The sequence below is a fragment of the Nannospalax galili genome, unplaced genomic scaffold, assembly GCF_000622305.1.
Source record: "Nannospalax galili isolate Female #2095 unplaced genomic scaffold, S.galili_v1.0 scaffold109, whole genome shotgun sequence".
Taxonomy (NCBI): Eukaryota; Metazoa; Chordata; class Mammalia; order Rodentia; family Spalacidae; genus Nannospalax; species Nannospalax galili.
Window position 1 is genome coordinate 2,209,283 of NW_008360315.1, and position 13,805 is coordinate 2,223,087.

The 13,805-nt window shown below is 39.6% G+C and overlaps 1 protein-coding gene across 1 annotated transcript in view; it reads right to left on the minus strand.

Moving 5' to 3' along the window:
• The window catches only part of Palld (palladin, cytoskeletal associated protein), a 298,300-nt gene that overhangs the window by 236,688 nt on the left and 47,807 nt on the right, over positions 1-13,805 (minus strand). The window contains 3 exon segments of the mRNA XM_029559540.1: positions 386-460; positions 2,721-2,826; positions 4,136-4,202. Coding sequence (XP_029415400.1) covers positions 386-460; positions 2,721-2,826; positions 4,136-4,143 — 189 coding nt within the window. The 5' untranslated portion in view covers positions 4,144-4,202.

Sequence of the window (13,805 nt, forward strand, 5' to 3'; positions counted from 1 at the left end):
CAAGCAAATGTGAAATTCATTCATGTTTCAGAAATACCTCATACATATAACCCAAGGTAATTTTATACAATATGTTTAGTATATCTGCGTTTTGGTTCCAACCTATCATAAGGCCTATCTTCACACCTATCTTGCTTTCCTACTAGATCATAAATCTAGCTTGACCAGGTCCCTGATCACACCTGTGTCCCTCAAACCTTTCATAAGATGATAGTCACACAGCTGTTATTCAGTGAAGATCTATTAAGCCCCAAAGGTAACGATGATGATCTGCCTATTAATCTGTTCATTTTAATTTTTAAAGGCTGCTGCTACATGAAGCCACATGTGAATGAAATTTAAGGACAAAAGCAAACATGAAGAATGAGGCTTCCAGATGTCAGACCTTTGTAAAAACAGGAGGAAAGCAGCCTGTGGTGATTCCATCAGGGCGGCAGAGATACGAAGTCGGACTGTGAACCTGAAAGAGCAGAGACACATGGATCAGATTCTCAATACATAAATCTCTGAAAGGATGGGCCAATGAAACCTTTCAGTATTGGGATTGCTCCACTTGAATGAAACGAGTGAATGAAAGTCGCGCGTAATCTCCACGTCCCTGCTCTCACAGTGCAGACATTGTTCTGCTCTTTACATCTGTTCAAGGGGATATTGAAGGTAAAAGTTCCCTGGGTCCTGAGGGAATCTGAGAACTTTTAAACGCTATTACCAAATGGATTTCTGTGTGTGGGACTTCCGCAGGGGCCTTTTTAGACGTTCTCATAGACATTATATTTTATTTTAAAGTACAGTCTGGATTCATTGAATCAAAAGGATAAGCTCTTGGCAATGAAGGATGAAGTAAATTATTGCAACATCTACCTATCTTATTTTTTAACTTGAACATTTTTAGTAAAGGAGGGTAGAAAATAAGGGGAAAGAAATAAAATTTATTTCTTGATGTGCAAAAACCCAAGGTGCTAAAACAGTTACTGAACGGCATTCATCTCTAGTAATGAAGAGTTTCGGCATGAATGGCAAAAAGTGGAGTAAATGTGTGTGCATCATTGCTTATTTTCAAATACTCTGTTTTATTCACATATAAAATAACAGTGTTCTGATGCTGTGTCTGAACAGGCCACAGCACGTCACAGAGCTGTAGAGACACCATGACAGTAATGGACTTTATTCATGGTTTCTGAAAGACTTTGCTATCTCACTTTTCACTGTCTTTTGATATTCAAAGACTATATGACCACTTTTATAGTATTTGCCGCGTACGGGACATCATTGTGTTATGAAGACTAACTTGGTGAATCTTAACACCCCTAAGAGATAGCTGATATTATCATCTCCATTTTCAGGGGAAGAAACTAGACCCAGAGAGGGCATGCTATTTGTTCTAAATCCTTTAGTAAGTGATTGAGCTGGGATTCAAACCCAAAGACTCTCGTTCCCAAGTGTTAACCTTTTCATCTCCTTGGCTATGACCAAGAAGTGATGAGTACTTCATCATCACATTTCAGAAGTGGGATGCAGCATCTTCCATTGAGTATGCCTGTAAAATTACAAGCATTTAAAAACGTACTCTTAAAAAAATGTACTCTTCACATAATTAGAGTATTTGTAACTATACACCAATGTATGTCTTTCTGATCTTAGCCTTCTGTATTTCATAATAAATTCTGCCATAGTTCAGGTATATACTTCCTCAGACTAGTTTATAGACTGAGAAGAGGGAGGGATGATAAAATGTCTAGCACAGCGCTTAGCATCCAAATAAATACTTGTAAATATTTAAGCACCACACTGTTGAAAAACCAAACCATGGATTTAGTCAGTAATAATTTTACAAATGTCACTCTAGTTTAGGGATTTAAAGTAAATATCGACTACATCTGTCTTCTCTAGGTGACTTATCCTGTTGAGTCTTTTCAGGTTTTTGAACACAGATGTCTTTACCGCTTTCATCTTCTACATATTACAGAGCGTGAATCACATGCAATAGTTGCTGAAATGCCTATGAATGCCCAATGGGCAATAGAAGCCAATGGAAGATACGGCAATATGCATGAGACAAATTTCTGAATGAAGCATTTGCCAAGGGGGTGGAGGGTTTTTGTAAGTGTACTTAAAGATATTTATCATATCAATCAGAGATGTTTGACTTTTTTCAGTTAAAAAATGTGCTGTTGGTGTTTGCAAAGTCAACTCACTACAGTTACTTCCAAGTCATTTATACTGTTCTTTCTTTGATGAAGCAGTCTTGTAGTGATGTAAAACCAGTATTTTAAAAAAAAAAAAAAAAAGATGATGAAGCCAAGGAATTTGAATTGTTTTATTTTCTTGTTATCTGTTTAGCTTTCAGAGATGGGAAAGCCTCCTCTTGGTGACGTGGACTTTACTGGTCTCTTAAATGAGCTCATGAAATGGGCTAAATGGAAGAGAGCGCATATGCTGGAAAACAGCCAAGTGGAGCTAAACCAGATAGCGCTCTCCCAGAGAGCACCCAGAGTTCCTGGGTAAATGCAGATGTTGACCAATGTAGCAGCTTTGATTACAGATTATCTTTAATGGGCTAAAACAAAGACCATTAACTATCATTTTCTTTTTCTTTGATTCTGTTTATACTCAGAAAGTATTTCAAGGGTACGAACCAGTTAGAATCAAAGCCCTATTCTTAAAACAGAGCAGTCTGCTATTGAATTCAGCTCCTTACAGGCTCTGACTTGCACAATTACCTGTTGAACAGGGAGAGATAAGGGCTGAATTACAGCTGTGGTCACTCCGGTCTTTGGAGATGATGATCCGATTGTCAAGGAAACAGAAGTTGTTTTCTTTTGAGCTCTGGAAAAGAGGAAACAAGTGGTCGGTTAGATTTTTTTTTTTAATCAGAAAGTATTCCTTAATTTTTTTTAATAGATGACCTGGTTTTCATTTTATATACTCAGTCTACTTCTATTGCATTTGTTTCAGAAATTGGAACTCATCACAACTGACAGCCAGAAGAACTGTGTGGTCAGTGTATACATAGAATGTACTTTGTAGATACTGAGTGAAATAAACACACAGATGGAAGGAAAGTAGCCGGAGGTAACTTGGGCACTGATAAAGATTCTAAAGCATGACCCCTAAAAATCCTAAGAGGAAATGAAATACTTGGAATAGGGCCAAGCTTTATCAGTAAGCAAATATTTGAAATCTTTATGGTTAGGGTCCTATATTTAACTCAGTTTTAGTTGTCTATTTTAGGTCTAGCAGCTGTCCTTTGTGCTGGCTTCTAATTTGGTTTAAAGGATCTTAAAATTTTTGTCTTAGTGCATATAAGTTAGTGAGGTGTAAAGAAAAGATTTGGAGGAGTCCATTTCTGGGCTCACCATGGCCTACATGGTGTGAAATCACTGTATTTGAAGTCTGTGATGGTAAAGTATATGATCTTATAAGGCCCCTATAGCATCTGAGATTATCTCATGGTGAATGAACATAGTTTTTCAAGTTTATATATTATTAATTATTATTCTGGTGTTATAATTCAATACACATATGTAATGTGTAATGATTAAATCAGGGTAATTAGCATTTTGAATGAATATAACTGTTATGAATATACTAGCAAATAAAGATATTTGTTAGTCCCTCAGTATTAATGGAATTTTCTAGCAAAATCTGGTAGACTTTATTTGATTTTTGGCACAACAAAGAAGACAGCAACATTTTATTAATAATCCATGTATCTATAAAAATAAGCAAAGTCCATGCCTTTTCAAATGTAAGATCTAACTAGCAATAGATTGTATTCAAATGAAAGTCTGTTTCTGGCCTAATTAGATATTTTTGCTCCTCATTCACATCTTAGCAATGACCTAACTGATGTTTCCTCCGTGCAACTTGTCATTTCCTTATAATCAGGCCAAAGGTTGTCTTTAAAGCTAACACTGAATTTGGTTAGAGTTTGGCTTATTGAAGATGAAATACAGACTCCATAGTTTAAATGCATAAGAACTTAGAAACTCTGTCTTAAATCCAAATACTCATTCTCTTGGATGGACAAGAGTTGACCTTCACCACCTAAGCCCAGCATGCCTGGCTTCAAACCCCAGGAGCTCTGCTGTCCTTCTTTGTCACCCAGACAATCAGTGAACTCAAGAGTACTTACTGTGGCATAGCTCCAGCTTTTGATACGAAAGCTAAACTTTCACTGTCTGAATCTGTTGAACTGGCTCCTGGGAAAACATTAAAAACCATACACAGTAAGGATGTCAGTGGTATCTATAATAATTCCAAAGAGTGATGCTTCTCATTTTTAAATAGTAACATGCAAAGTCTTATTTTTGCACTAAAAATACAATGAAATTGATAATAATTCATTGTCGAATAATTTTTTATTGTTCTGTTTCTTCACATAAATCATCTTTTAAAAAGTACTATAAATAGCTTCTTTTAAAACACTGTGCTTATAATGCAGATTTATTAGCTTCATTTCTATCCTTTTGGCGATCTTAGCCATCCTTCTACATGGCTTAAAAACTAGGAGACAAATGTTGAGTGTCCCTGTGGAAAAAAGCCCATACTTTCCCTTTTTTATCCTGGGAGATCACATGGTGTGGGTTACTTATTAATCAGAAGGAGCTTTCTGAGTCTCAGGTAAATCTGAGTTGTGACAGCGGCTTCATTACTGAATTAAATACATTCTCCGATTTTTGGATCAGGCCCTCCCAAATTCATCTGTACCACTGCTGTTCCTTAATGAAGGATCAACCTACCACATTTTTAGCTAAGGTTAAAACTGTACACGATTTAAAAAGTTTTGAAACTTAATCTTGTGTGCAGTTCCTATGTGTATGTGTGCTGCACGTGTGTGAGTGTGTGGCTATGCATGTCCATGAACACATGTGAAGACCAGAGGAGGATGTTGTGTGTTTTCCTCAGTTGCTGGCTGTCTTACTGTCTTGAGACAGGGTTTCTTACTGAATTGGAAGCTTGTTGGTTTGGCTAGGCTGCTGTCCAAAAAGCCCTGAAAATCCACCTGTCGCCATCCCCCAATGCTTGGGTTTCAGGCATTCAAAGCCATCTATGACTTCTTACCTGGGTACTGGGGATTTGAACTCACATCCTCAGCAAGCACTCTTACCCAGTGAGCCATGTCCCCAACCCCTATAAGTCAATTAAAAAAATTTCCATTTCTTTCCTTCTTTCTCTTTCTCTCTTCTTTCTTTCTTTCTTTCTTTCTTTCTTTCTTTCTTTCTTTCTTTCTTTCTTTCTTTCTTTCTCTTTCTATCTTTTTTTCTTGTGTGTGCAAGCATGCTCAGGCTACAGCATCCATGTAGAGGTCAAAGGACAACTCTCTGAAGTCTGGTCTTTCCTGCCATCTTGTGGGATTCAGGGATTGAACTGAGGTTGCCAGGCCTGAGCATAAGTGTCTCTACCTGATGAATCATCTTGTTGGTCCTGAAATTTTAAAAATTTCATATTCCATGTCAAGAGATTCCTTAATTTAAAAAAATATTTTTTATTAGGTGTATGCGTGTGTTGCCTACAATAATGTATGTGCACCCATGAGTGCAATGTCCATGGAGGGCAGAAGAGGGCATTGGATTCCCTGGAATTGGAGTTACAGATAATGTTAGCTGTCATGTGGGTACTGGAACCGAACCTGGGTCCTCTGCAAGAGCAGCCAGTGCTCTTAACCACTGAGTCCTCTCTCCAGCCTCAAGAGATTTTAAGTGACAGATTTAAATGATGATGATTAAAAGTATATTCTTGATATTTCTTTTATAATATACATTTCATTTGGGGTATTTATCTTATAGTATATGTTTATATGATCAATACATTGTATGCATGCATGAAATTCTCAAAGAATTAATGAAAATATTATATTAAAAAATAACCAAGTACGCAGAATTATATGACTTAGTTAAGCTGAGTGGGTAACTTCCTAAATACTATTTGGTATATGCTTGACATTTTTTTCAGATGAGTTTAATATATCAACAAGTGACATATGTGTACGTGGTATACAAAAGGATTCATACTCCATAAATTCTGTTTTCCCACTTTGGCCCATCAGTGCACATAGACTACCTACATTTACTTAACTCTCTTGGATATCTGTCTGGAATTCCTTCCCATGCCTCTACTACAATATGTTTCTTCAATCTTTTGTTGACCTTGGAACAGTGCTGAGGTAACCCTGCTGGAATGTTTGTTCTGTCCCTTCCTGCTTCTTCCTCCAACTGCCAGGTGGTGTAGACTTTCCTCACCTGGGTCCCAGTTTCCCATTTCTCTCCCTCCCAAATTCATCTTTTGTCAGATTAATTTCCCTAGTGTACACCTTTCCTGTTAAGAAGTTAGACAATGTCTGAGTCCGAATGAAAATTCCCCAAATCTGACATTCAACAGATTTCATCATTTTCCACCTGATTTTTCTTGTGATCTTTGCTGGAACTTCCAGCATTTGCAAGTCATGTGATCCAGTTCCAGAGAGCTGGACAAACTCACAGGTGCCAGCTACCTGGAAAGCAGGCATCTCCTCCCAAAGAAAGTCAACAGCCACAAGCCCAGTGGAGTTTGCTTTCTTGTGAGCCTACAGACAGACAGAAAGAACTAAACACCTTATATGGCAAAATGGGGAAGAGATAAGGCTGGGAGTGTGGGTGGTGAGAGGAATGGAGCGGGACTGAAGTTTTAAGCTGGGAGCTAGGGAGGCTCCACAGGAGCCAGGGGAGGGAAGGCTGGCTTTCCTTGCAGTTGTTTCCTTGTTTGTACCCACACTTCTGTTATTCACTTCCTAGGGCACTTTGCCTTTGATATTCTGTCTTTTAAGAACAGTCAGTTTCACTGTTTTCTCTCAATACCCGTTTTTTTTGTTTATGCAACATGTCGCTTATCATTTCTGCTGGGAAATTATTAGCCCTCTTGAGAATTGAGGTGGGGTTAGGAAGGAGCTACCAATTTGTTTTTACTATTTATCTGTAGTCTGCCTGCTCGTGTCATCATTGGACTAATATAACCTTTTAGAACTTAAGAAGTGAATTATGTCAAATTTACAGGCAGGAATGTGGAAGACCCAAGGGGTTAGGTAACTTCCCTGAGGTCACATAACTAGAAAGAAGTGGTAAGAAGAATTGCATTCTTATGTTTTGACCTTCCTGTCCCCTGATATTGTCATAGGCTGTCTGGAGTCCTCACAGTGCTTAGCTCCCTGCTTGCCCAGGGTTGGCCTTTAGCCTGTACTGGAATGAATGCACACAACAAGGCGACTGCAAAGCGTGTTTGGGCAGCACGCTGGAGAGACCCAGTGGAGGCCAGCTGTATACACAGACCAGGTGTGCAGTGCTGGGACTGAAGGGCTCGCAGCTGGGCACTGAGGGTGGCGATGGAGAACTAACTGCAAGATTATTGGGGGAGTAGCAAAAACACCAGGAAAAGCACGATGAAGTATCAGAAACATGTTTTAGACAAGGAGGAAGTTTTCACTGTGTTGAGGATGTGGGAGGAGCTAAGTGGGGAACTCCCCGGAATAGCTAGGGAAGCCTGTTATCAGCATGGGCTGGGATAACCTGAGACACCAATTTAATTGGAATCATAAAAGTGCTTAGAAGGGGAGGGGAGCAAAGTCCTAGAAGTTACCCCTGACTATCTCAGTGTGGCCAGAGCTCTGGGAAAGAAGCAAACTCCAAACATTTGTAAAAACAAAACAAAGCAAAGCTAAACAAAAACAACGCCTTTGATGAGCTCTGTTTAAAAAGTCACTTTTTTTTTTTAAGCCATTATTGTGTGGGGTGGGGAGGTATGCCCTAGCTCACACCTGGAGGTCAGTATGCAACTTTGTGAAGTCAGCTGTCCTTTTCCATTTTCTATGTGGGGTCTGGGGATTGAACTCATGTCACTGGCTTCCTCTGCCAGCGCCTTTATCTGCTGAGCCATCTCACCAGCCCCAAAGATCATTTTGCTGGGTATGGTAGTTTATACCTGTATTCCTAGTACTTGAGAGGCTGAGGCAGCCTGGACTATATAATGTTCAAATTTGAGGCCAGCCTGGACTATATAATGTTCCCGGATAGCAAGAGCTGTCTGAAAAAGCAAACAAACAACTAAACAAACAAAAAACCATACAGCAACAAACAAAAGAGTTATTTTTGGAGTCAGGCATCATGACACATGACTGGACTGTAATCTCACCATTTGTAAGGATAAGGTAGGAGGATTTCTGTGAGTTCAAGGCCAGCCTGGGTTACATATTGAGATCTTGTCTTAAAACAAAACAAAAACGAAAACAAACAAACAAACTTTCTAGGGTTCTGGATGTAGCATAGTGTAGAGCATTTGCCTCGCATGTGCAAGACCCTGGGCTTGATCCCTACAGTGACAAATATTTCTGAAAATTTGGAAATAAGTTTTCTTTCTGCCTTTTTGCAATTGATCTTCTGAGGAAGATGGATAAAAGGCAAAAGTATTTGTATCCCTGGAGTATTTTCTGTGCCTGTCCAGCCCTTGTGAAAGGCCAAGGTCACCTTTTGTCTCAGGTGTCTCAACCACAGGCTGTGGCAGATCAAATCCTCCTCCTCTCACCAGCCACCAAGTTCCCTTCCCTCACCTGAGGGCAATTCTTCCCTGCCTCTCTAATTCTGCCTCTCTGTTTACTCATCAGGAATGTTTATGAAGTGCGTAGATGCTTGGGAGACAATAGCTTAAAATTTTTAAAAAAGGGTGAAAAGGAGAATTAAAGTAAAAGATAACCCACACATAGCAGACAGATCTGAAAGGGCAAGATGTTAAGAATGTGCAGGGGCTAGAGAGAAGGCCATTAAGAGTCTGCTCTTCTATTAGGTCTGAGTCAGTTCCCAGGAGTTCACAAGTGCCTGTAACTCCACCTCCACCAGGGGACCTGTACCCCCTTTCTGGGCCCGGTGGGCACCTACATGCATGTGGCAGACAATTTCTCTCATACATACACGAATAAACAAAAAGAATGACTCTTAGGCTGGAGGTGTGGCTCAGTGATAGTAAACTTAGCATATGCAAAGTCCTGGGTTCAATCCCTTTCAGTCCCTAGTAACACACACACACACACACACACACACACACACACGATATAAAAGTATGCATAGTCTCAGTGCCCTGCGATACTCATATGTGTTTTCTGAATTTTAAAAAATGAAGATGCTGTTTTTGTAATTATCAGAATAGGGGACATCATGTGCCAGGCACCACTCCAGGATTGACTCATTCAGTTCTGAGAATCTTATTTTGAAAGCAAGGAGCCATTGAATAACTATTCAAGGTCAGAGAGGGAGACGCTAGGTTTTCTTACTTAAAATTATTTTATTTTAAATAAACTTTAAATAAATTTAAATATCTTATTTAAAATTATATTAAAATTATTTATTTTGTTTGTTTTTGAGATAGTCTCCTTGTAGCTTCAGCTGACCTGGAGCTCAATATATAGACCAGGCTGGTCTTGATCTCATAGAGATCTGCTTGCCTCTGCCTCCAGAATGCTGGGATTAAAGAGGTGCACCACCATGCCAGGCCCCCATGAAAAATTATTTTAAAATATATAATGTGAAGAACATCCCAAGCTGTTCTTAGGCTCTTTCAGGTTCTCCCTACAAATTTTTCATAATCTAGCAGAAGAAATCTATGTTTGGCTATCTATCTGATGTCAGACATTGGTGCACCGTAGTGGTTTTGGCATTTAGGGCTTTACCTCATGAGATCAGAAGGAACATTTGCCCATATAACATCACAGCATGCTTCCCCTGGTAACTCACAGCATTGAGAGCATACAAATAAAGGTCAAGCAGGCTCTGCCTACCTCTACCTGCATCTCTCTTGCGCAGTAGTCTCCAACCACCCATTTTCTTGCCTTACAAGGTCTAGTTCAATCCAGTTCCCTCCATCCTCCATTTCAGAGCCACCACCCCACCCTCTTCAGAGCTCTTAAAGCTTTAACGATTCCTATAATTCATTTTACAATTGCAGGAGGAGGCAGTAATGGAAAGTTGGGATGAATTTATTTCACATGTTGTTTATCTTTCCTACTTATATGATCACAGGATCAAATTCTTGAGACTATTTCTGTGCCATTTATCCCTGGAGAGGCACGTCTCCCCCCGATCCTGTACATGTGTGGGCCACATTCTCTTCTGTTCTCTTTTTCAAAGCTTTTACATCTTATTCTCTCCCTCCTGATACATATGTGTGTATATATATGTATATGCTGCATATAAATATGCTCCAGTAATTCCTGCCTAAAAACAAACTGCAACCAGCCTTCATGTCCTCAGATTCTTTTCCAGACACTACCCTCGTCTCTGTTGGTGCCTAAGCAAAACTTTTCCAGTGGGGATCTAGTATCTGCTTCAGCTTCCATAGTTTGCAAACTTTTCTCAATTCATTTCAACTCTCAATTCCCCAATTCCCTCTTGCTTAAAACCACCACCAATATCCAGAGGTGCTAAATCAAGTGGTTTGCTCCTTGCCTTCCTCTGACTTCTCAGCAGAATGGACACAGCCGGCAACTCACTCTGTCCTGAAGCCATTTCCCTTGCCTCCTGTAATGGTTAGTTTCAATTGTCAACTTGACACAATATAGGACCACTTGGGAAGAGAGTCTCAATGAGGAACTCTCTAGACCAGGTTGGCCTGTGGGTATGTCTGTGGGAGGTTATCTCGATATCTTAATCGATGTGGGAAGACCCAGCCCATTGTGGATGGCACCATTCCCTTGGCAGAGGATCTTGGAATATATATAAATGGTGAGCAAGTTAAGCACTAACAAGCACACGAAGTATTCATTTCTCTCTGGTCTTGACTGTTGATGTGATGTGGCTAGCTGCTTCAGGTCCTTGCTGTCTTGACTTCCCTACTATTATGGACTGGAGCCTGGAATTGTGAACCAAAATAAACCCATTCATTTCTACGTTGCTTTTAGTCAAGGTATTTTATCCCAGCAACGGAAAGTGAATCCAGTCCCACAGTTTCAGTGACCATCAATGTCTCGAGAGCTCAGGAAGGTTTTCATTCTGTACTAGCCTACAATTTATATCCAATCACTATTCAGATAGAGATTTCAAGATTATCTTCAAATAGACCATTTCATGCTTAGATTCTTTAATCTTGTTTCCTCTTAGGCTTCCCATGTCAGAGCCAAGCAATATTGTCCACACAAGTGCTAGAGCTGAAATCCACTGTATTCATGCCTGAAAATATCCATTACTTCAGCCCCACAGCTGACCCACTGCAGGGCTTTGGGGTCTCTCTCTGAACTCTAATTCAAATCCAGCTCTTTCCCATGTCTTCTCAAAGTACTAGCATGTCTCCTTTGTCCTGCTGGACCTGGCTTCTAACTAGTCTCTTTGATTATTAGCCAAAGCAACAGGTTAAAAACATAATTCAGGGAGGCTGAGGATGTAGCTCAGTGGCAGAGCACTTGCTGAGCATGCATGAGTCCCCAGGTTTGATCTCTAGCACACCATGACACACACACACACACACACACACACACACACACACACACGTAGGTTTGGTCTCTAGCACACCATGACACACACACACACACACACACACACCAGCTAATGTGAATTTCAGGTTAAACGCTCATGTTTTGCTGTTTGACCTGGAGTCCTTGCCATGCTGTTTTAGTGACCATAAGGACCTCGTGTCCCCATCACCTGGTTGATGACATCCAGGTGCCCTGGATTTCCTTCTGTTCCTTTTACCCTTCTGATCTTCCCCACCCAGGGCCTTTGCATGTCTCCCTCTTTCTGACACTACATTTCCCCAACTCTTTCTACTAGCCTCTGGTCATTCAGGCCTTAGTTCAAATGTCTGCTCTTCAGAATGGCCTTCCACCTATTCCATCTCACCAGCTCCATTATTTCTTTCATAGACTCCCCAGGTCTTGAATGTTTTTTTTTGAAGGCGTCTCCTGGCTCATTCTCCCTCTTCTTCTGAAGCATCAGCTCCAGAAGGGCTTGTGTGCACACTAATGTGTACTTGTGTCAGGACCATTGCGTTCACATCGGTCACTCAACATATATGGTACATTCTGAAATTCACTGTATTTCTAGCAATCTTCCAAGTAAATAAGGCACTTGGATTTAGACAGAAATGAAGTCATAATCTGTAAAAAGCCTTCTTTTCAATATAAATTTAAGTTCCCTTCATTGTATTCTAAAAATGCCATAAGAAGTTCATTGCAGAGCCTACCCACAAACACTACTTAGTAATAACTCATTACAAGAAAAGTCTTTTGTCATTTATTTTTCCATTCATGTGTCATCTTGAAATAATATCAGTATGGTAGACTGGTTAAGAACACGTGTAGTGAGACCTCTTGGGTTCAAATCCCTGTGGGACCTGGAAACTTGGAATAGTCCCTTCAGCCTCTCCTCTTTAGGTCTGTTTTCTTGTTTGCAAAGAGAGAATAACAGAAATGCCTCAGAGGACTACAGCAAAGCTTACAGAAGTTTATCTGCACATACGTGTGGGCATCTTATAAGTACCATGTAAGTATCAAGTACAACCTATGAAGTATTTGCTTTTGTTAAGAAGACAAGGGTACTTAAAATGCCTGAAGATGTTTGTTTCAAACACAATGCAGAAAGTCCTTTCAAAAGCAAAGGTCCATGCTTTTAGTCAGCAGAAAATTTTAACTTCCAAAAATTTTTTTTCAGCTCTTGAAGGAGTTAGAATTGGTAGTTCACATTTTATTTTTCTCATTTAATAATGAAAAGGTATGTAATATTGGACAAAAAGGTTTAAAACTGAAGATCAAGGTAGCAGAGGCCTCAAGGATTTTCATGTTCTTTCCATATTTTGACTACTATTTTGAGAAGCAATTGATTTACAGGCTATTCATTAAATTGTAGATTTAAAGGCAATATAGGCAGTGTAGTGCTTAAACCATTTGCAACTCTTTAAAAGTATTGATACTGATCCAAATATAGTATTATTATTATTATTGCATATTGTGACACTTTGATAATTACATTTTCCAATTTCCCAGAGTCTTGGTCTTATAAAAAAATGAATGAATAGAACAAGAGAAATATTCCACTATCTGACTACTACTTATTAATACAGCTATCAGCTCCTGAAATTATTCTCACCTACTCATTCAAGTTCATGATTCATTTAGTGGGGATAACAGAGTCTTAAAACAATAAACAGGGCAGGGCTGGAGAGATGGCTCAGCAGTTAAGAGCACTGACTGCTCTTGCAGAGGACCCAGGTTCGATTCCCAGCACCCACATGGTGGCTACGAACAGTCCTTAACTCCAGTTCCAGGGGAATCTGAAGCTCTCTTCTGACCTCTGCAGCATTGCATGACACAGGTGCACTCATATACATGCAGCAATACACCCACAGACATAAAAAGATAATAATAAATAAAAATATAAACAGGGCAAAGTAAATTTAGTAAACATTCATCACTTAAAATTCTCATGAGTGATCCCTAAATCTTTTATAGTTTAACTTTGGTTGAAAGTTATTTCAATTATGTTCTCATACATCATTTACTTGAGAAGGGAAAAACCAAGTTGGGAGCTTTATATTGTGAATAAATTCAAGTTAATGGGGCAGAAACATTTTTAAATGAAAAGGAACGAATGTTGACATGAAGCTCAGTTGATGTGCTCCCAAATGTCAGAAGCCTTCAAAGTACTTACAAGGTTTTTCAGGAGAAAGGAGGTTTGGATAACACCACTGTAGCTCTGTTTGCATTGGAAAAGCATTCTCACAGGGCTTCTTCAGGAATACCCGAAGGACAGTTAGAAGACCACTCACACCTCACTGCCCCACAGCAGCTGACCTAC